At 52.8% G+C, this 20,956-nt stretch overlaps 1 protein-coding gene and 1 non-coding gene across 14 annotated transcripts in view; both read right to left on the bottom strand.

The window, feature by feature from the left end:
* The window catches only part of PTPRT (protein tyrosine phosphatase receptor type T), a 966,224-nt gene that overhangs the window by 136,266 nt on the left and 809,002 nt on the right, over window positions 1-20,956 (bottom strand). For 8 of the 13 annotated variants that reach the window (XM_066387766.1, XM_066387770.1, XM_066387767.1 and 5 more), the window contains 2 exons: window positions 16,939-17,074; window positions 9,098-9,127 (listed from right to left, as the gene is read on the bottom strand). In XM_066387766.1, coding sequence (XP_066243863.1) covers window positions 9,098-9,127; window positions 16,939-17,074 — 166 coding nt within the window. The remainder of the gene's footprint in view (window positions 1-9,097; window positions 9,128-16,938; window positions 17,075-20,956) is intronic. The other 5 variants (XM_066387768.1, XM_066387774.1, XM_066387775.1 and 2 more) reach the window with 1 other exon arrangement.
* On the bottom strand, window positions 12,352-12,427 carry TRNAG-ACC (transfer RNA glycine (anticodon ACC)). Its single transcript has one exon. It is a non-coding gene; the product is annotated as a tRNA-Gly (tRNA).

Below are 20,956 nucleotides of genomic sequence, written 5' to 3'. Positions count from 1 at the left end.
CGCCCTCCCCAAGTCTGTCGCTACACCGGATGTACCCAGGGCACTGCACCCACCACCTCGCAGAAGTGTCCATTAATATTACACACGTATAATCACGATACACAAGTTCAACATTCTGAAACCTAACACCAATAGAAAGTTGCAAAAGAGGTGTGATCTGAAAGCCTGATCTCAGAATGAACGGAAGTGGGTAGGAACTAACATCCAGAGAACAGAGTAATAGAACTCCATGAAGGATAAAACAAAATGGGGGGGGGGGTGCAGCAACCTCACACGTATGCCCTCCTGAGTGTGCATCCATTCACACAATCAACAGCATCTCACGTCGCCTGACTCGTGCTGGGCACCCAGCTAGTCACCGGGAAATGAAAGATGAGGAACACCCAGTCCTCGTCAACGAGGAGATAGACGTGCAAACACACCAAGGGCAGTGTAACCCAAGAATACGGTTCCTAATGAATGAGCCAGCGGGTGAATGAATGAAGGGTGACAGCAACAACAAGACTATGCGCCCAGGACCACGCACGTGGTCGGTGGGAGTTAGGGATGGCCACCTAAATATAGGAGAAGAGCTGTTTTCCCTTGTTAAGGCTGTTGAAAATTTCCAGGCACAGAAGGCGGATGGATGGGCGTTATCAGGAGGGCACGGCAGGTGCAAAGGTGCAATACTGAGGAAGGGACAGTCCTATCAGGGTGATGTGGGGATATCAGGAGAGAAGATGTTCTCAAAGTCAGCATGCGAAACAATAATCTGAGAGGTGGGTTCAAGTGCAGGCCCCACCCCTTTGGGGGCGGGGCCCAGGAGCCCGATTCTCACCAAGGTGTTTGTTCCCCTGGGCTGAACAGCAGTATGACAGGCGTCCCTGACTTGCCTTCGTGGTGATGCTTTCGCTTTCCACCCGCCAACATGTTTGCTGTTCGCTTTTGGTAATTGATACTTATCACTTTCAAATGGTTTCCCTTTATTCCTATTTTTCCTTCGTTTTTATCTGAAGCGACTGATGAATTACATAAAGTGCTTTCTGAGTATCTCTTGATATAATCATGTTAAATTCCTCTTTAAATGCATCGAGGCAATGATATTGGACTTGCAACAGCCTGTGATACACAAAGGGGTATGTGTTGCAGAAAAGGAGGCAGTTTCTTACTTCAGTGGAGGACCTACTATGTGCCAGACACTTCCCAGATATTATCTCATGGAATCCTTGCAAGGTCTCTATGAGGTTCGCCCTTTTATTTCCACTTTGACTATTAGGAAACTGGGACTCAGAAAAAATTGTCCGGGTCCCAGATGCTTTAATGGGAGCAAAGGTGTCCCAAAAGCCGCAGAAACAGGGAAGGTGCAAGCTCTCCAGTTTCCTAAAAACTGCTGCTACTTGTCTTTCTCTTAAGAACAGACCATGTCCCTACTGACTGTTGCTGTTCTGTCTTCCAATTTTCTCTTATTCTTTCATTCCTCCACATACTTTTACTAGGAGTCTACATTGTGTTAGGGGCACTATGGGGAACACCCCCAGTGCACAAGGAACATTCTTAAGACATATTTGCTCCCACTTGTGATAACAAAGTAACCACAGCGAGAGTTTGGAGAAAAAGGTCATTCTCACAGGTGGAGAGAATCAGGGAAGACTTCCTGTAAGAGGTGGTGTTGGATCTGGACCTTGAAGAACAGAGTGAGATTTGAATGTGGTGACGTGGGAAGAGACAGGAAGAAAATGGGACAAGCCCAAGAAGAGTTCCAGAGTGCCTGCTGACAGGGACCAGCCCAGACCCCTGTTTCCCGCCTCTGCACAGTGGCAACAGGCACGGGTCCAAGGCCAAGTGAGATGGCTAAGTGCTCTCTCTCCACCAGAATGGCTGGAAAACACCTTCGCGCTTTTACAGGAACCACTACGTGAAAATGTCTCTGTTCGAAACAATTACAGTGCCCATCACACACCTCAAGGTAAATTAACCTGTGAACACATGTCAATGCTTAATATTCTTTTCAAAAGGAAGTTGTTGGGTCCACTTTACTAGAGAAAGGCAAAAAGGAATTCTGTGGAAGCATTTCTGTCAGCTTGGAACGTGAGGAGTAATAGCCGCTATTTATAAAATACCTACTTCGTGTTGGCCATACAGCATACACACTCTCTTATCGCGCCTCGCGAAAATGCTGGGAAGTCGCTACTGTCATCGCCGTGTTGCAGCTGAAGAAACAGAGTCTCCGAGTGTTTCCATGATTGCTCAAGGTCAGAACAATGTGACGGAAGAGGCAGACCTAGAATTGTGAGCTGGGTTTGACGCCTAAACCCACATTATCCTCATTTTCTTGTGTGTGCCCTGGACAACAAAGAATCCCGTTCCAGACTCTCCAGTGTCCCTGAGTCTCCAGATCCTTCTATCCACAGCTCTTTTTTAGCCTGTTCATCAGAGCTCTTTTGGTCACCCCCTCACTCTAACCTCATGGCTACCCCTGGGCTGGCTGCCTAGTGCCTCAGGCTTTGACTCTGCGGCAAATCCCGAAAACGGCAAAGAGCAGGATTGCTCTGAGAGCCACCTTGCTAGCCAGGAACAGCTACCACTTCTTGTCCCTAGCAAGGGGCTGATGCCCACGCACAAGACTGCATCTCTACCGGCAGACAGACTTCCATGCGAATCCTGGCTCTACTGCAGCCCGGCCAGGGGGCTCTCCAAGCACATGGTCCAGGCAGGAGTCTCTCCATCCCCTGAAGAACAGGGGCTGGTGGAAAAGATGAGCATAACCTGGGGCTACGTGGTCCCTGGGTTCAAACACCAGCCCTGGCACATCCTGGCTGTGTATCTAGACAAGCCCTCCGACCTCCTTCTTCGTGTCTAACTGTACTCACCACAGCGGCGTGTATCTGGGAGGGCCTGTAAGCCTTAGATGAGCCTAGCACGTGGTAGCTACCGACAAGGGATTCTTTCCAACTCCTGCTCCTTTCTAGGCTGGTCTGGGGCTGCTCTGTTCACCTTTGTGTCAGCCACAAACACACCTTGTGACAGAGCTCCACACAACAGGATACATCTTGAATTTCATCCTCTCCGTAGCTCAGAAGTCTGGGGCAGGGATTGGCACACTGTGGCCCTCAGTACAAATCTGGCCCACTGCCTGATTTTCTAAAATAAATCTTGTTGGCATCAATCCATGCTAACTCATTTACCTACTGTTCATGGCTGCCCTTGTGTGACAACATCAGAATTGAGTTGATGCAACATTGACAGTTTGAGCCCACGAAGCCAAAAAATATTTACTTGCAGAGAAAGTTTGAGGGCCTTGGGTCTTGTGTATGGGCCGTTTCAACGGAGGGGAAACTGCGAGGGTCTTTTTCTCTGAAAAAAAAAAATTCCCCGGCTTCTCCCCCATCCACACTTTATGTCTTTTTCCCCTGGTTCATCTCTTTCCTCCATCACGTAACATCTCTCACTTCCCTTACAGATGTTGTTAATTTTCTATCAACTCCACTCTAAAGCTCCCCATGGGCAATGATTTTTTGTTTGTTTTGCTTTTATATCCTGAAACCCTGACCAGTGCCTGGCATATAAGTGGTCACCCCACAAACATTTGTTAAATGAATAAACTTTTTTTTTTATGGGAAAATATTGTTCAACCAAAGTGTGTTGGAGGCTTTTTCTTGCGTGGATGGTTTTGGGACTTAGAGGGACCACGAACCCACCCCAAGCCCCTCGGAGAAGAGTATTATTTTTCTTATTTTATAGGTCTGACAACTGACACTCTGGCTACATCAGTGCTTCTCAAACTCGAACATGCACCTGAGTCACCTGGGTCTTGTTAGCATGCAGGTTCTGACCCGGGAGTTCTGAGTGGGGACCGCAGGCACTTCAAGAAGCCCCTGGGTGATGTTAATGCTGCCGGTCTATGGGCCACGCTTTGGGTCGAGAGGGTTTAAAGCACCCACTTGGGGTCTGCAGCTAAGACTTGGTGGAGTGGGGTTTTGAATTTGGAGCTCATGGAGTTTATCATTTCCTTTCTGTTCTTTCTTTTCCATTCACACACATCCCTCAATCCTGTGCTCTCACAACACCTGTCCCTCCTCCCTTCCAAGGCTGCTCCCTGTCCCCAGACACTGTGCCTCTAGACTGTCCCTTCCGGAGCCACCCTACCTCCAGCATCTGCCCAGGCTCCTAGACGTGACCGCCACACGCGACCAGGACCTTCCGACCCTTCAGGTGGCTAGTCTCCTGTTTCTCCACTGGCGCAGGGCCCCACGGTTAGAAGGAAGCATTCCTCCTCATGGGCCCTGGGCATGTGGCTTCCTTTCCCAAGCCCGACTCAGGACCTGCACACGTGACTACTGACGACCAAAGGTCAGGGGAGGGCCCACACCCTCCACGTCCATCCGGCTGCAGCAACTCTGCCGTTGTCAGCCCCTCCCGCCACGGCCCTGTCCTCGGGGTCCTCACGTTGTCAGCCCCTCCCGCCATGGCCCTGTCCTCGGGGTCCTCACGCCGTCCTCCCGCCACGGCCCTGTCCTCGGGGTCCTCACGCCGTCCTCCCGCCATGGCCCTGTCCTCGGGGTCCTCACGCCGTCCTCCCGCCATGGCCCTGTCCTCGGGGTCCTCACGTTGTCAGCCCCTCCCGCCATGGCCCTGTCCTCGGGGTCCTCACGCCGTCCTCCCGCCATGGCCCTGTCCTCGGGGTCCTCATGCTGTCAGTCCCTCCCGCCATGGCCCTGTCCTCGGGGTCCTCCCGCCATCCTCCCGCCACGGCCCTGTCCTCGGGGTCCTCACGTTGTCAGCCCCTCCCGCCACGGCCCTGTCCTCGGGGTCCTCATGCTGTCAGTCCCTCCCGCATGGCCCTGTCCTCGGGGTCCTCACGCCGTCCTCCCGCCACGGCCCTGTCCTCGGGGTCCTCATGCTGTCAGTCCCTCCCGCCATGGCCCTGTCCTCGGGGTCCTCACGCCGTCCTCCCGCCACGGCCCTGTCCTCGGGGTCCTCACGTTGTCAGCCCCTCCCGCCATGGCCCTGTCCTCGGGGTCCTCACGCCGTCCTCCCGCCACGGCCCTGTCCTCGGGGTCCTCACGTTGTCAGCCCCTCCCGCCATGGCCCTGTCCTCGGGGTCCTCACGCTGTCAGCCCCTCCCGCCATGGCCCTGTCCTCGGGGTCCTCACGCTGTCAGCCCCTCCCGCACGGCCCTGTCCTCGGGGTCCTCATGCTGTCAGCCCCTCCCGCCATGGCCCTGTCCTCGGGGTCCTCACGCTGTCAGCCCCTCCCGCCATGGCCCTGTCCTCGGGGTCCTCACGTTGTCAGCCCCTCCCGCCACGGCCCTGTCCTCGGGGTCCTCATGCTGTCAGCCCCTCCCGCCATGGCCCTGTCCTCGGGGTCCTCACGCTGTCAGCCCCTCCCGCCACGGCCCTGTCCTCGGGGTCCTCACGTTGTCAGCCCCTCCCGCACGGCCCTGTCCTCGGGGTCCTCACGTTGTCAGCCCCTCCCGCCATGGCCCTGTCCTCGGGGTCCTCACGTTGTCAGCCCCTCCCGCACGGCCCTGTCCTCGGGGTCCTCACGCCGTCCTCCCGCCATGGCCCTGTCCTCGGGGTCCTCCTGCCGTCCTCCCGCCATGGCCCTGTCCTCGGGGTCCTCCTGCCGTCCTCCCGCCATGGCCCTGTCCTCGGGGTCCTCACGCCGTCCTCCCGCCATGGCCCTGTCCTCGGGGTCCTCACGTTGTCAGCCCCTCCCGCCATGGCCCTGTCCTCGGGGTCCTCACGTTGTCAGCCCCTCCCGCCATGGCCCTGTCCTCGGGGTCCTCACGTTGTCAGCCCCTCCCGCCATGGCCCTGTCCTCGGGGTCCTCACGTTGTCAGCCCCTCCCGCACGGCCCTGTCCTCGGGGTCCTCACGCCGTCCCCCCGCCACGGCCCTGTCCTCGGGGTCCTCATGCTGTCAGCCCCTCCCGCCATGGCCCTGTCCTCGGGGTCCTCATGCTGTCAGCCCCTCCCGCCATGGCCCTGTCCTCGGGGTCCTCACGCTGTCAGCCCCTCCCGCACGGCCCTGTCCTCGGGGTCCTCATGCTGTCAGCCCCTCCCGCCATGGCCCTGTCCTCGGGGTCCTCACGCTGTCAGCCCCTCCCGCCATGGCCCTGTCCTCGGGGTCCTCACGCTGTCAGCCCCTCCCGCCACGGCCCTGTCCTCGGGGTCCTCACGTTGTCAGCCCCTCCCGCCACGGCCCTGTCCTCGGGGTCCTCACGTTGTCAGCCCCTCCCGCATGGCCCTGTCCTCGGGGTCCTCACGTTGTCAGCCCCTCCCGCCACGGCCCTGTCCTCGGGGTCCTCATGCTGTCAGCCCCTCCCGCCATGGCCCTGTCCTCGGGGTCCTCACGCTGTCAGCCCCTCCCGCCATGGCCCTGTCCTCGGGGTCCTCACGCCGTCCTCCCGCCATGGCCCTGTCCTTGGGGTCCTCATGCTGTCAGCCCCTCCCGCCACGGCCCTGTCCTCGGGGTCCTCATGCTGTCAGCCCCTCCCGCCACGGCCCTGTCCTCGGGGTCCTCATGCTGTCAGCCCCTCCCGCCATGGCCCTGTCCTCGGGGTCCTCATGCTGTCAGCCCCTCCCGCCATGGCCCTGTCCTCGGGGTCCTCACGCTGTCAGCCCCTCCCGCCATGGCCCTGTCCTCGGGGTCCTCATGCTGTCAGCCCCTCCCGCCACGGCCCTGTCCTCGGGGTCCTCATGCTGTCAGTCCCTCCCGCCATGGCCCTGTCCTCGGGGTCCTCACGCCGTCCTCCCGCCATGGCCCTGTCCTCGGGGTCCTCATGCTGTCAGCCCCTCCCGCCACGGCCCTGTCCTCGGGGTCCTCACGTTGTCAGCCCCTCCCGCCATGGCCCTGTCCTCGGGGTCCTCACGCTGTCAGCCCCTCCCGCCACGGCCCTGTCCTCGGGGTCCTCACGCCGTCCTCCCGCCACAGCCCTGTCCTCGGGGTCCTCATGCTGTCCTCCCGCCATGGCCCTGTCCTCGGGGTCCTCACGCCGTCCTCCCGCCATGGCCCTGTCCTCGGGGTCCTCACGCTGTCAGCCCCTCCCGCCATGGCCCTGTCCTCGGGGTCCTCATGCCGTCCTCCCGCCCCCCTGTCTCTCTGCCAGGTCTCGTCTTCCTCTGGCTCCCCGACCACGGCCTGTTCTTGGCTGGCATGAATCCCACATTCCAGGGTCGGGACGGGGAACTGCCAGGTCTGCCCCAGTGGAAGGCCCTTCGGTGATCACTGTGCCCTGAGCTACAAGCGCCTGTGTGCCCGTCTCTTACACTCCCACGCTGCTCCTCTTTGGTTTCCTCGGGGCGCCCAGCACAGTGACTGCACGGTATGAAGTGGGCGTCCAAAGACAGTGCTAGGTTCCCGGGCTAAGTGCTGAAAGGGCGAGGGGCCCCGAGGCTGTGAGGGGCCGCAGTATGCCCACCCAGTCTGTGGAACGTTGATGCCGTGAGAATCCCTGAGAGATCCCTCTTCAGGGTAACTATATGAGTCAGGCGTACCGACCCCACTTTAGAGCTAAGAGAAAGGAAGTTCAGGAAAGTTGCTCGAGGCTGCACGCTGGTGAGTGACAGAGCTGGGACCTGAACCCCGAGCTGCATGGTCCCTAAGTCTCATTCTCTTTCCACCACACGACGACACCCCATCTGGTCTCATTCGTCTATTCCTCTGCAGACACTGTTCCCCCTGCTCAGAGTTCTTATTTCTTCAGTAGTGTGTACCGGGCACATCTGTCTCTAAAAGCACCGATAACTGTCCCCTGCTACATTAAAAGTGAGCCACCCGCTAAGGGCTCTCACACCACAGTGTGCACAGACACCTCTCAGCGGACATTTCAAGTATTTGCTGGGACACCGGTCTCTCAGGGGGACCTGAGCACTGTTAGGGTGAGGCTCAAAGCCCTGGGCCTCTCTCCAACCACAGCGTCTGGAATACAGTGTGCATGTCCAATGCCTGTCTGTCGAATGAATGAATGAAGGAATGAAGCCCGTTCTCTGGTACTTCTAGTGCTGCTGGGGGGTGGGGGTGGGGAGGGTTCCACTGATTTCTATACACCACGAGGGCAGTGGTAGCAGATTCTTAGCGGCTCATCGCCTGGGCCTATTGACCTGTGGATCTAAGAGCTGAGCAGAGGGGGCGGACGAGGCTTCTGCTCACTCCATCTTCATCTCTGGAGGCTTTGGCAGACGGTCACCGACAGACATGCCCCCTCTCTCACAGGGCCAGGTTTCCCTGGGGTGAAGGACAGCACAGAATGATGGGCCATATACTCTACCGGGAGCCAGGCATTCAGAATTTCAATCCCGCACTTTTGATACCTGAATATGTGATTTCACATCACCTCTCTGGCCCTCAGTTTTCAAGTATGAGAAATGCATGAGGGATATGAGACTAATACAGTTTATTTTTCCAACCTTACATTACCAAGGACCTATTCATGGAGGTTTTCTCCTTTACCCTCATGTTTTGAAAATGTCTGGTTTAATAACAATGAGAAAAAATCATCATCTTTATTTAGAAAGTGCAGTAAAAACAACACTGACAGGCAATCAGCCAACAAAATGCATTGATGGTATGAGATAACTAATGCTAAAACCAAACTGAGATACTTCCAGCCCGAAGCAAAGACCTGGATGTCCCCTGTTTCTAGATAAAGTCACGACTCCCGGTAAACTTCCGGAAACACTGGACACCGTCAATGCATTTCTTTCTAGCCTTTTGGTCCCTTGGGCTCCCCATTCCCCAAGTAGACACAAACGGACCTTGAATTTGCTGAGATCTGTGGCTGTTTTAATGCATGCCAGACTTGCAAAAGAACTAGGTTGACCTCTTGCTGGAATTTGAGGATGTCTAACTAGGAAATTACACTGACCAACAGCTCTTCACATCTCCAAAAAATAGGAGGGGGAAAAAAAATCCGAGATGGCAGAAACATAACGGACACGAATAATGATGGTGCATTGCAGATGGAGAGACAGCGATGCAAAATAGAAATGGGAGCTACAGATGAGTCAGACAGAGGTGAGGATGCGAAACCAACACACACGTGGTCGGTGCAGGAGATGCATGCTACAGGTCCCCTTACAGGGCACGAAGCAAAGGGAACCCCGGGTCGATACTTACAAGTAATAGGAGTAGGAATAAGCATTTCTTCTATATATTGATGGGCAGTCAGATGAAGGAAATGTCCAAAAAGGGGGAAAAAGAAAAGACAAATAAACAAGGATTAGATTTATATGAAATCTTGATTCTTAGAAATGCACATAATATTTTAGCATCCCTAAGCTCAAGGAGATGCACGTTTCCCTACTGGCCATTGTTGCTGAGAATCAGACACTTTCAGTGGCAGGAAAAAAAAAAAATGAGAGAGACCTTTCCTATGATGGAGAAACTCACTAGTCATGCATAGGAAGCCGCATCTCATGCTGGCTGTTGTGGCTGGTTTGAAAGTTCTTTCTTAGGGTCAACAAAAGCTAGCACCATTAATCATGACTTTTTCGTCTTGGGCCAGATTTCTGTGGCCTTCTAGAACCAGTCTACCATTTTTCCATGTGCCAGGGCTCCTATGTTTTAAGGAAAACCATCACAACTTCTATGTTCTCTGTTTCAAGTGAAATCACTTCAGTCTCTATGTAGTTAAGGTCATGGCCAGAAGCAAGGGGATCATGTAGTCAGCCCCCCAGACGGCTCTCCACTGATCCACACTTCCCAATGCTTATGCCTCGGTGCAGTTCCCTCCCACACTGAGCCAGGGCTGGCCCCATCTGACCAGCAGAATGAAATGGCAGTTACATGTTGGGACCTTCTAGAATGGGTCAGGAGGAAGCCCGGCAGCTCTTTCTGGGCCGTTGCGACTCGCCCACTTTGAACCCCAGGTGTCCATGCGAGAAGCGCAGGTGTCCCGAGGAGGTCGTGCTGGACAGATCCTGTGGAGAGACTGCATGGAGAGGCCCCGAAGCTGCACAAAGATGAAGAGATGTGCAGCCAGCCCCCAGCTTATTTTTTTGGGGGCCATTAGATTTGAGGGAGTAGTGTGTTACCAATCAGCAGATAACCAGAGCGAAATCCAAACTGCATGCAAGAGCGTGGTGCTAAGGGCGAGGAATTGCAGTCCTACAGCTTGAATAAACTCTCTGTGCCTTCATTTCCTTATCTGAGCCTTAGACGAGCTGAACGAGATCAACGGTTTGCAAACTGTGTTTCCAGGAACCCAGGGTTTCTGCAGAACTGTCGCACTGTAGTGGGGGAGGGTGATACGGAGCAGGTAGGGCTGCTGGTCCCCCTCTATCTGCCGAACCCAGAGACCCTCCAGTTTTATGAATTAGAGTTTCATTTAAGAATCCACATGACTAAGAATTCCATTCTCCAAAGGAAAGCTTGAAGAAAAAAAAAAAAATCCCTGCCTGCAACCTCTGATGTCCCTTTCAGCTCTTGTCTTCTGAACAGTAAACAACTCAAATAAGTCCATACTATTTCCTTTGTAATAACTTCATATTTTATAGGAAAGTAAGCATGCTTTTATGTAACACACTTACACTGACAACAACTAGATTGGGAAAAACTGCTGAATAATTCAGGCTTCCAAATCTCCATCTGAGCAGGCAAGAACAGTTTCCTCCCTTCCTGGGATATGTGGTTAACTGCAAACAATCATCCAGGTTGTTGGGCACGGGAAGACATAGTCTTTCTATCTGCAGAGTGGGGATATGTGCTCAGAGCCTCAGATTTCTCCCTCTCAAGTAGGAACTGGCCAGACCTCCCAAAGCAGGGCTACTTCTAGGCTTTCTCTCTCCTATCAAGAGAGCCCAGCTTCATAGCCTCAGGAGGAAAATGACTCAGAGTCAAGGAACCAGAGCAGAGGGGAAGCCCTGTAGGTTCCTTGGGAGGCGGAGCTGGGGAAAATGAGCCTTAGTGAAGCAAGATTTGGTCACTCCTAAAACTGATCAGTATCTCGGGCTGAATGCACAATGGCCCCGGATGATGACGAAAGGGGCGAATGATTCCCAGCTGTGATGGGCGGGAATGGGAAGAGTCCATGCAAGTCATCAAACTGCCTTCACCAACCACACAGGTTGGCACTAAAGGACCACTCCTCTTCTTCATTGCTGGCTCCGTGGTTCAGTGCCTGGAGATGTGATTCTTCAAGGGCAGAAAACTTACAGGCCATTCAGTGAAGACTTAGAGACGCTTCTGTTCTCCATATTGTTGAGAACACTGGAGCTGAGCCTCGAGAGGCCAGGGTTCTGATCCCAGATCTTCCACTCGCTCATTGGGACGTCACGAGCAAGTCGGTTCTTTCTCCTGGATTTGTTTCCTGATCCGTGTACAGGTGAATGGCATGGATAACAACCAGCTTAAACAACTTTGAGGGTTGCAAATCTGACCTGCCTTAGCATCCTTGTACCGCCACTTGCTAACTAATGACCTCAAGCCAGTCACTAAATATCTCTGAGGCTCAGTGTCTCCACTCAAGGTTGGGGGGAGAAAATGATCTATTCTATTAGGTTATATGAATGTAAATTATATTCAAATGATATTATATTATATATAAAGTATTATAAACAAATGATATTACCCTAAAGTAATATTAGATTATATTAACCTAAACACCTGAAATATAGGAATACTCAAAGAAGAGGAACTTATACCCACCCCCCCTTGCCCACAAACATATGGTTTGCTGCTTCTCACTCTGGTGACCAAGGACAAAGTGTTCACGTCTTTAGGAACATTAACGTAGTAATAAAGTAAGGACAAGCACGTATGTAGCATTACTCCACAGTCAGGCCTTGTTCTCGGCCATGACCCTGCATTATTAAATTATGTATTCTTCACAACCACCCGACAGGTTAAGTGTTAGTATCGCCCCCACTTTACGTGTGAGGAGACTGAGGCAAAGAAGGTTACGTATCTTGCCTAAGATTGCTCAGTCAGCGACTGGACCTGCCAGGAAGGTGGCTCTGAAGCTCGTGTTCTTGACCACTGGCCTGTGCTATCTCTGGGAAAGGAAGAAAACAGATTGATATATTTATCTCGTTTAATCTTCTTTTTTTTTTTTTTTTTTTTTTTTTCATTTTTCTGAAGCTGGAAACGGGGAGAGACAGTCAGACAGACTCCCGCATGCGCTCGACCGGGATCCACCCGGCACGCCCACCAGGGGCGACGCTCTGCCCACCAGGGGGCGATGCTCTGCCCATCCTGGGCGTCGCCATGTTGCGACCAGAGCCACTCCAGCGCCTGGGGCAGAGGCCACAGAGCCATCCCCAGCGCCCGGGCCATCTTTGCTCCAATGGAGCCTTGGCTGCGGGAGGGGAAGAGAGAGACAGAGAGGAAAGCGCGGCGGAGGGGTGGAGAAGCAAATGGGCGCTTCTCCTGTGTGCCCTGGCCGGGAATCGAACCCGGGTCCTCCGCACGGTAGGCCGACGCTCTACCGCTGAGCCAACCGGCCAGGGCTCGTTTAATCTTACCCAACCCCGTGGAGCATTATTCTCATTTTTATTTGGGGAACCCCAGGCTCTCAGAGGCCACTCTCTGCTAGGTCTAAGGTTCTGCGTAGTTTTGGACCAGTGGCCAGAGCTCCATGCTGAGTCAGGATCTCATCACTGCCAGCCCCACGCTGCTTGCTCCCCGCATCCCGGACCCTCTGGCTTTTACACTGTCAGCCTTCAGGGTTCACCTCTGTCTGGGCGAGCTCGTCATGACAACGTGTGTCCTTAACCTTCAAACCACCCCGTCCAAGTAGCTTTTCTGAGTTATCCTCTTTCCTATTTGTACCTGACCCAGTTTCAAGGCAACTCCAGAATGACGACAACTGACAAGCTTTTATTAATTGAGTACCTTTTCCCAATTAACTTGCAAAGTCTTCCGGGTAAAGGATTATAGGTCTTTATTCTGCGGCCAAAACACAGTATACTTGTGTGTTTTCTCTAAGGCTTGAAGAAGATTTACTGAAGGTCTACATTTACAAGAATACAGTGATATTATAAGTAACAGATTGCCTGAGACCAAAAATCCTGAGCCAGAAGACAGCTGTGCTTAGAAACAAACAAACAAAAAACCCCCCCAAACTTAATAAATCACATACTGCAAAATCTTTTCAGCTGGCTTGCAAGATTGCCTTGAGACACAGCTTCCCTTTTTGGTTCCATACTATTTAAACTAAGTTGTCTACTTAACCATCAAGTTGACCGTCTACCAATCCATTAGCACATAAACCCATCCATCCATCCATTCATCCCTCCCTCCCTCCCTCCCTCCATCTATCCACCCACCCACCCACCCATTCATCCCTCCCTCCCTCCCTTCCTCCATCTATCTATCTATCTATCTATCTATCTATCTATCTATCTATCTATCTATCTATCTATCTATCTATCTATCCATCCATGCATCCATCCCTCCATTTGTCTACTAAACAATCTATCTATCCAGCTATCAATTTCACCCATAAACCCACACACTCATCTATATGGAGATACTCATCCTGTGTAGTTCCATAGAGCCCTGATTCTGTATGGTCCCACTTTAAAAGAAACCCAGTCCAAACAGCGAAAGGTACTACAAAAAGAATCCTCAACTTTAACTTGCATCTTTCGCAAACTGTAAGAGGTTCCTGTTTGAGTCGCCCACCATCCCTTTCCGCAACCTTTCATTTCTCAAGATCCCCACCTCCATTACAAAACAACCAAGCAACAAAACATCCCTCTCTCTTCCTTCCTCTCTCCTTTTTCCCTTATATTTTGCATGTACATTGATTTAGTTTCATCCAGTCTTTCCCGTGGTCCTCTGTACCTCTAGCCCTCTCTCTGGCTTCTTTCAAATTCAGTACCTCACAGCAAGAGAAAAAACTCTCTTTGGGGTGTGACAAAGAAGCCCTAAGGCCAAGGAGAACAACACTTCAGGGGAGGAAGCTGAGGGCCATCTTATGTGTCCTGAAAACCTTGGGCCACCACTTTGGTGGATCCAGGAGGAGTGGAGAAAACAGGAAGCGCCACGCCCATGACCATGGAGGTTAGGGAGAAGACCCAGATCAAGCCAGGGAAGGGGATGTAGCAGGTGTTTGACTTCTGAGAGCTCCCGGACCCAGGAACTAACTGAGGATCATGACGGGACTGAAGAGATGCTGATATAGGATCCTGAGCTATAATGATTTACCTATTATTTGGGGGTTCCTTGTCTTTTAATAACACTTCCTTTAGGCAGCTGTGGACAGTGGTCTGGCCAGCATTAAGTTAGTGACAGGCTCAATCGGCAAATGAAGCTTTCCCCGTGAGAGGTAAAGGAGCCCACCAAGCCCCTCACCGGACTTTGGCATCTCTAGACTTTGTAGGTTGGTGGAAAGAGTGCAGGTCTAGGCTTAATGTCTCTCTTCCCTCCCCATGTACCTTTCTCCTTTCTTCTTCTCTCTTACCTTTGCCTTCCCCTATCCTCATCTGTACATCATTTTCAACTAGTCTAGCAAAATGTTGTATTGTCTCCAAAAGATGCTGTGTATGTAAACACTGAGTGGCTAACTCCCAGCCTCTGCCCACTGCCACAATGCCTGGGATTTGCCTCTGGGGGGGACACGGTGATCAGGTGACATGTGTTGGTTAGGTCTGATGGATGATTTTGATAGAGATGAAAGACAAAGAGATGCAGAAGAGGTTCAAACCACACTGAGGGCTCCCTTGATACATGCTCCCCTCCTGGCAACAGAAAGCCCTCTCCTCCCTCCCAGAGAGTCACACATTTCAGAAATAGCTGTTGAGAAGGAAGCAGAATTCCTTCACAAGCTCACAGACGATGGGGACGTGGGTTAAGCCAGGCTTTGGAAAGAGCAAAATTGGAAGAGTCTATCTGGCTTACAAATCAGTAGCCAAGAAGGAGAACATTGCAGGTCTATCAAATAGAAATGCAATTCTATTAAACTGACTTGGTTTTGTTTTTTTTTGTTTTTTTCCAGGTAGACAATCCTAGTCTTACCCCTGCCTCCCATCTGCCTGTGATTCTAAGAACCATGACAAGGATCTTCTATGCGCCACGTGCTTACTGCCTCCAGAGACATCAAACCTCATGTTCCACCTCATCTAATAACTGCTGACTTGTCCCCGAGACATTCTGCAGGGCCACGTTTTATGGATGATGGTAATACTATGACAACGCGGGGCTGTCCTTCACCCCTTGAGGGATCATGCTCTCCAATGTTAACATAGTGCCTTCCCTTCCCCGGGACCTGTCCAACCTCAATTTCAGTAGCTGGGTGAGGAGCTTAATCCTTCAGGTATTCTTCCTGGTACCCTGGGAAAGGGAGCAGTCCTATCAGACAGAAGATATCAAGAAAGGACAGGTCCTACCAATAAGATGTCCTGGCCAGAGCTAATTCAGAACCATCAGAGACACAGGGACATTCTGGCACCAACATGGCTAAGAGAAGGCTGGCTGTGTGTATGGTGGGACCCACAGTATTTCTGATTCACTGACGGCTGGAAATGGGGACATGGGTGTTATTTTCATTTAACTGCCTGCATCTATTTATATATATTCACAGGACCCCTTAAGTAGAAGCTGGGTGTTGTCTCTGGAGCATTCTTTCCCTTTGTTTTTGTGGGGAACAAATTTCAGGAAGACTTTTGAGTCTCCTGATGGAAGCAAGTGTCCGGATTTGTTACGGGACTTGCCCTGACCTCTGTGAGTAACCAAACCCAGAGCGACAGAAGGAGCGAGGGGTCAGGCAGCTTGTTTAATAATGTCAAAATCTCTTTACGCTGGGGGCAGGGAGCACTGCAGCCTGTATTATGATAAAGCGGATGAATGTTTTGTTCTCTGGCAGATTGGGGGACGGGAAGGCGGAGAACCAAGGTTGGGACCCTGGTGTTGAAATCAAGAAGACACAGAAATGAGCGGTCGGCGTGCACAGCTGGAGCCAGTCAGGGGCTTACACAGGGGGGCAGCAGGGCCATCTGTGGAGAGGAATAACCAGGGCTCTGTAGGAACTGGACAGAGGCCATTTCCTGTCCCCCTCTGCCACTCTTCCCTGTGTTATCCTCAAGCTCTGTGACTGGTCAACAGAAGGTGACAGTGAAGTGGATCTCAGGGACAAGGGAGGAATCTGAGTCCCAGCTTTTATGAGCAACTCAGTCTAGAGGAAACACAATTTGAAAAAGATTGTGTTCATGTACCAGAGGCGCCCAGGGAGACATCCTGTGGCGAGGTGACAAGCAGCACCAATCCAGCTGGGAAAGTGTCATGGGACACAAGTAGGAAAGATCCCTTGAGACTATCACACCATTGGGAGCTTTGTCCCTGTCATGCAGAGGGCAGCCTGCCGGACCAGAGGGAAATCAGGGGAAAGATGAGAAGGATGAAACATTCTTCTTCTGCATCTGTATTTCTGGGCTCATGCGTGCTCCTGGGGCTCCCCAGTTACCTGGATGACCTGACCCAGTGGTCGGCAAACTCATTAGTCAACAGAGCCAAATACCAACGGCACAACAATTGACATTCCTTTTGAGAGACAAATTTTTAAACTTAAACTAGATAGGTAGGTACGTTCCTTATTGAGGTAGCGCCCACACGTGGCATTTTGTGGGAAAGCTACATTCAAGGGGCCGAAAAGCTGCATGTGGTTCGCGAGCCACAGTTTGCCGACCAGGGACCTGACTGATCACAACAGAGCAGTTAAATCCTAGAGAACTTGTTTCATGATATAAAGAATCCCACGGCCCCTCTTGGTGGCCGAACCATAGGGAGCACTAGCCCATAAGAAAGTGACCATCTCAGGGCCACTCACCAAGCAGGCCGCACAGACCCTTCCGTCATCAACAAAACTAATCACATCTGGCCCACGTATTTCCGGACCTCAACAATCAGAGCAGTAGGTCCTTACTTGAAAGTGATCAATCAACAGAGCTAGGACCTGGCCACGCGGCAGTGTTGGGCCACCTGGAGCCACCACAGTCCAACGGGCAGCCACCCCGACTCACCTCCTTTTGATGGTGAGCATCACGCCCAAGAGAATGATGATGAACATAAGGAGCCCCGCGATCACTCCGGCCATCTTCACAGTGTTGTCCACCTGCTTCTCCGGCTCCACGGTGTTAGAATTCTGGGTGGAGGCACCTTGGAGGGGAGAAGGGGAGGAGGAAGATGTTGAAAAGGCTCCGACACGTGGCTAGACAATAATGATAATGACAACGGCTTAATCGCTTTTGAAAGCTAATTATGTGCCAGGCACTGTGCTAAGGGGTATTATACACACATTGTCCCGTTCAATCCTCCTGAGGGTCAGTCCCTTATGAGGCTGGGATTACGATTATTGCATCCTTTTGTCTGCAGATGTAAAAAGGGAGATTCAGAGAAACTGAGACCCCCTCAGGCTGCCCAGCGCTGTGATGGGGCGTCCATCCTTACTGACCCTCTCGTCCTCGGTCGGAGGACTTCATCCCTCACACGGCTCGATCTCTAGGATCTAACCACGGAATGACAGTTCGATTCTCGGGTTCATGAAACGATTCCAAACCCTGCTTCATCCTCCCAGGGAAGCGGTGAGAACACAGCTCTCTGTGAAGGTAACACGGCTAAAATCACTGGCTGGACAAAGATAGAAAACACAGTTTTTGTTTTGTGCCTTAGGTGAAGCGAATGCCGGGGTTAGAAGCTTCATGTTTTCAAGAGAGTGGTCTTAGGTTCAAAGAACACTTATGTGCGACTAACTCCATTGTTTTTAAACTGATGCTGGTGCTGCCGACGCTGCCGGGTGCTACCTGGCTGGCTCATTTCAGGGGGAGGGAGGCGGGGAGCAGAACACCCTGTATCCTCAGCCCCGGGAGGGCCCCTTCATGGGGCCGCCCTGGTCAGTCCTCACACACACTCCCGGCAGTAGGAAGGGTTTCCCCGTGTGAGAGAGGAGAAAGCCAAGGGAACTCGGGAAAGGCCGCAGGGCTGCTGACGGTCAGGGCCAGGGTCCCGCAGGGTTTCTGACCCTCAGCCTCAGCCTCCAGAGTCCAGAATCCTGGCATTCAGCTTTCAGGTCCCCTGGCCCCTCGAGGCCCTGCCCCCACACCGCGATCTCGCCAATGCCTCAGCGAAAGTGAGCAGACAAAGGATGCCTAAGCGCGACCTCTTTATGATGCCTGCCGGGGGTCAGAGGCAACTTCTCCCCCTGGACACCTGTGGGGACAGGGCTGGAGCGCCCAGAGCCCTGAGGAAGCCCCTCCCGCTGCTCCTCATGTTCCCACCGGTGCCGTGTTGGTGTGAGGCTGCTGGGACCCCGAGAACCCTCTCCCCAACCCATCCCTCCTTCTCTGCTACGTGGGCACCAGCCCATCCCTCACGGCAACCACATCTACTCTGGTTGCCGGCACCCCTGGGCGAGTTCCCTCCTCCTCTCCGTTCTGGTAACTCTGTAACACTTCGCATGTACCTTCACGTGCCCGTATTATGAGCCCTTTGTTCCCCCATCTGTCTCCTCCAGCAGTCTGCAAGCTCCTCAGGGCGCAGGTGATGCCTCCTTTATCTGTGCTGCCTCCTGCTAGCCCCGAGCCTGGCTCCTAATAGGTCTTCCCCTTAATGTTTCCATTGCTCCATGTTTAGCTGAAGGGATGACATCGCTGCCCACACACATTTGTTCTCATGGAACCAAATTGAGTTTTTCTCTCTCTCTCTCTCTTTCTTTTTTTTTTTTTTAGCCACGTGTTCCCAGAACGCAGCTGTGATTCTGACTCCTCAAACTCACTGGTGGTTGGGAACAGCCCTCCAGCACAATGACGTGCCCCCTCATCTTGCTGAAGAGCATCCGGTGTCTAGTTTACCAGCGCCCCTCCCCCAGACTCTCTTGTAACTTGGACAAGCCGGCTTTACTCGGTCAAGTGTCCCTAGTGAGAACAGGGAGTGCATCCTGGTCGTTTCTCTAAGGCCAGTGGCTAGCCCAGGCCTCCTCCCTTGTAACTGCTGGTTAACAGGTGATTACTGAAGGACATAAAGGCAGGTGAACCACAGTTATCTGCTTCCTTCGTTATCTGCTCCTGGGCACCCATGGGCTGTGTGCCCAACTCCGCCAGCAGTGGGGTCAGAGGACTTACAGAAGAAGGGATTTTATTCTGTTCCCCTCACCAGCGACAGGCAGAACGAGCGCATCAAATTCCAAGACCGTCCACGCCGGCTCTACTTATCCGGAGCCCCGGGGAATTCCTGGGGGTTACTAACCGCCTCTTTGGCAGGGCTGGGCTGCTCACATTCCAGACTTGGGGCTGCTGCCCCATAGCCCCCACGAAGCCATTGTCTCCCAGTCTGGAGACAAGATTCCTGAGATATGTCTAGTTCCGGAGACAGATGACGCGACCGAGCACAGAGGAGGCTGTGCACCGCGGACCACACTTTCCTCAGAGTCGGAGTCTTTTTCCTTGGGTTTGAAGGAAGCCTTCTCTCTGGAGCACTGACTCACTGGCGTAGCTGAACTTGACCTAGCGCCCGCTGTGAGATCCTGTGCTGGGGACCGCGGGCACAAAGGCAAAGGAGCCCTGGAGGGGGACCCCGATTCCCCAGGAACACCGTGATCAGCTTGGTCTACTGAGGTTGACACCTCATCCCTCCTGTCAACGATCACAAGCACCCACTGTTTGCCAGGTGTTCAGCGATGCAGTCAGTGGTGAGCGAAACAGGCACAGTTCCTGCCCTCCCGAGAGCCGGTCCTGAGAGTCGGGCGGGGCTCAGGAGATCGGGTCCGTCCACCAAGACTCAGTTAGAGCGGGCTTTCGACTCTACTAAGGATCAGGATTGAGAGGCGCATGCTACTTGGGCAGTGTACAATGGGGGGAATGAATCCCTTCCAGGAGGAAGGGGCCGGTGGGGTGAGCTCCGAGGGAGGACAGGCTACAACTAGGAGGAAGAGAGCATGGGAGGGTCACATGGGAGCAGCAGAGGGAACAGCCCTGGCCAGGGCTCTGTGACGGGGCAAGGAGCCCGGTGCCATCAAGAAGTCCCGGAAACGCAGTGTCATGGGGGGTGACAATGAAATCTGAGTGTTATTCATCGAGGCAATGACGTGGTCAGATCTGTCTTTCCAACACATCGCTCCAGCTTCACTGTGAAGTCACAGTGGATCGGAGAGACGAATGTGGCAGGCACATGGGTGGGTTGGTGAGAGTTGCTGGATTCCGAGAATGGCAATGGAGATAGAAAGATGCAACAAAAGGGAGAATGACCCGAAACAGAGATAAACACAGCCTGCTGATGGGCTGGATACGGGAAGCAGGGAGAGAGAACTGTGGAAGGGGGTGACAAGTCTCTGGTTCTCATAACAAAGTAGATGGATGGTGTTGTTCATGGGTTCGAGAAACAATGGAAAATGAATAGTTTTAGAGGAGAAATGGGTGTGTTTTGGGGGGTAATTTAAGCTTGTTACTCTAGAAAAGTCAGAGCTCTAAAGAGATCTGAGCTGGCAGTAAAAAAAAAAGTGTGAATCTTAAGTACCTGGATGGCACCTGACGCTGGGGGCGGATGAAGCCACCCAGTGGGAGAACGGAGGGTAGGAGCAGAAGCAGGCTTAGACAGAGACTTGCGGGTGTGTGGTGTTGAGTGAGGGGCTCGTGGTGGATCAGCCTGCGTAGGAGACAGAGAAGTGGCCAGACAGGTAAGAAAAAATAACCAGGAGAGAGAGTACCGGGTCCTAGAGCCAGCAGAAGACAGTGCTGGAAGAAGGAAGGAGAAACCAGCTGTGTCACAGACTGTTCCCAAGATAGAATCGGGCTCCGTATCCAGAGGAGAGTGGGTATCTTGGACGCATATTTGAAAATCTTTCCTAGATACATTCTGAGATGTTCCTAAACAGAAGCACCTTCAGCAGTGATCATGAACCAGCAATGGGACATACGTGAGGGTCACAGAAAAGCAACCAAGACATTCAGAGAGGCCCTCTCAAAGGCCATATCCCAGTGGTTTAGCCAAATCCAATGAGTTTGGCCAATAGGCATCAGAGCTGCCATCACAGACTCTCTACAGTGG

The sequence above is a fragment of the Saccopteryx leptura genome, chromosome 5 (genome assembly GCF_036850995.1).
Source record: "Saccopteryx leptura isolate mSacLep1 chromosome 5, mSacLep1_pri_phased_curated, whole genome shotgun sequence".
In the NCBI taxonomy this organism is placed as follows: Eukaryota; Metazoa; Chordata; class Mammalia; order Chiroptera; family Emballonuridae; genus Saccopteryx; species Saccopteryx leptura.
The sequence above is the reverse complement of the archived record's forward strand: the minus strand, read 5'-3'. Positions and strand labels throughout refer to the sequence as shown.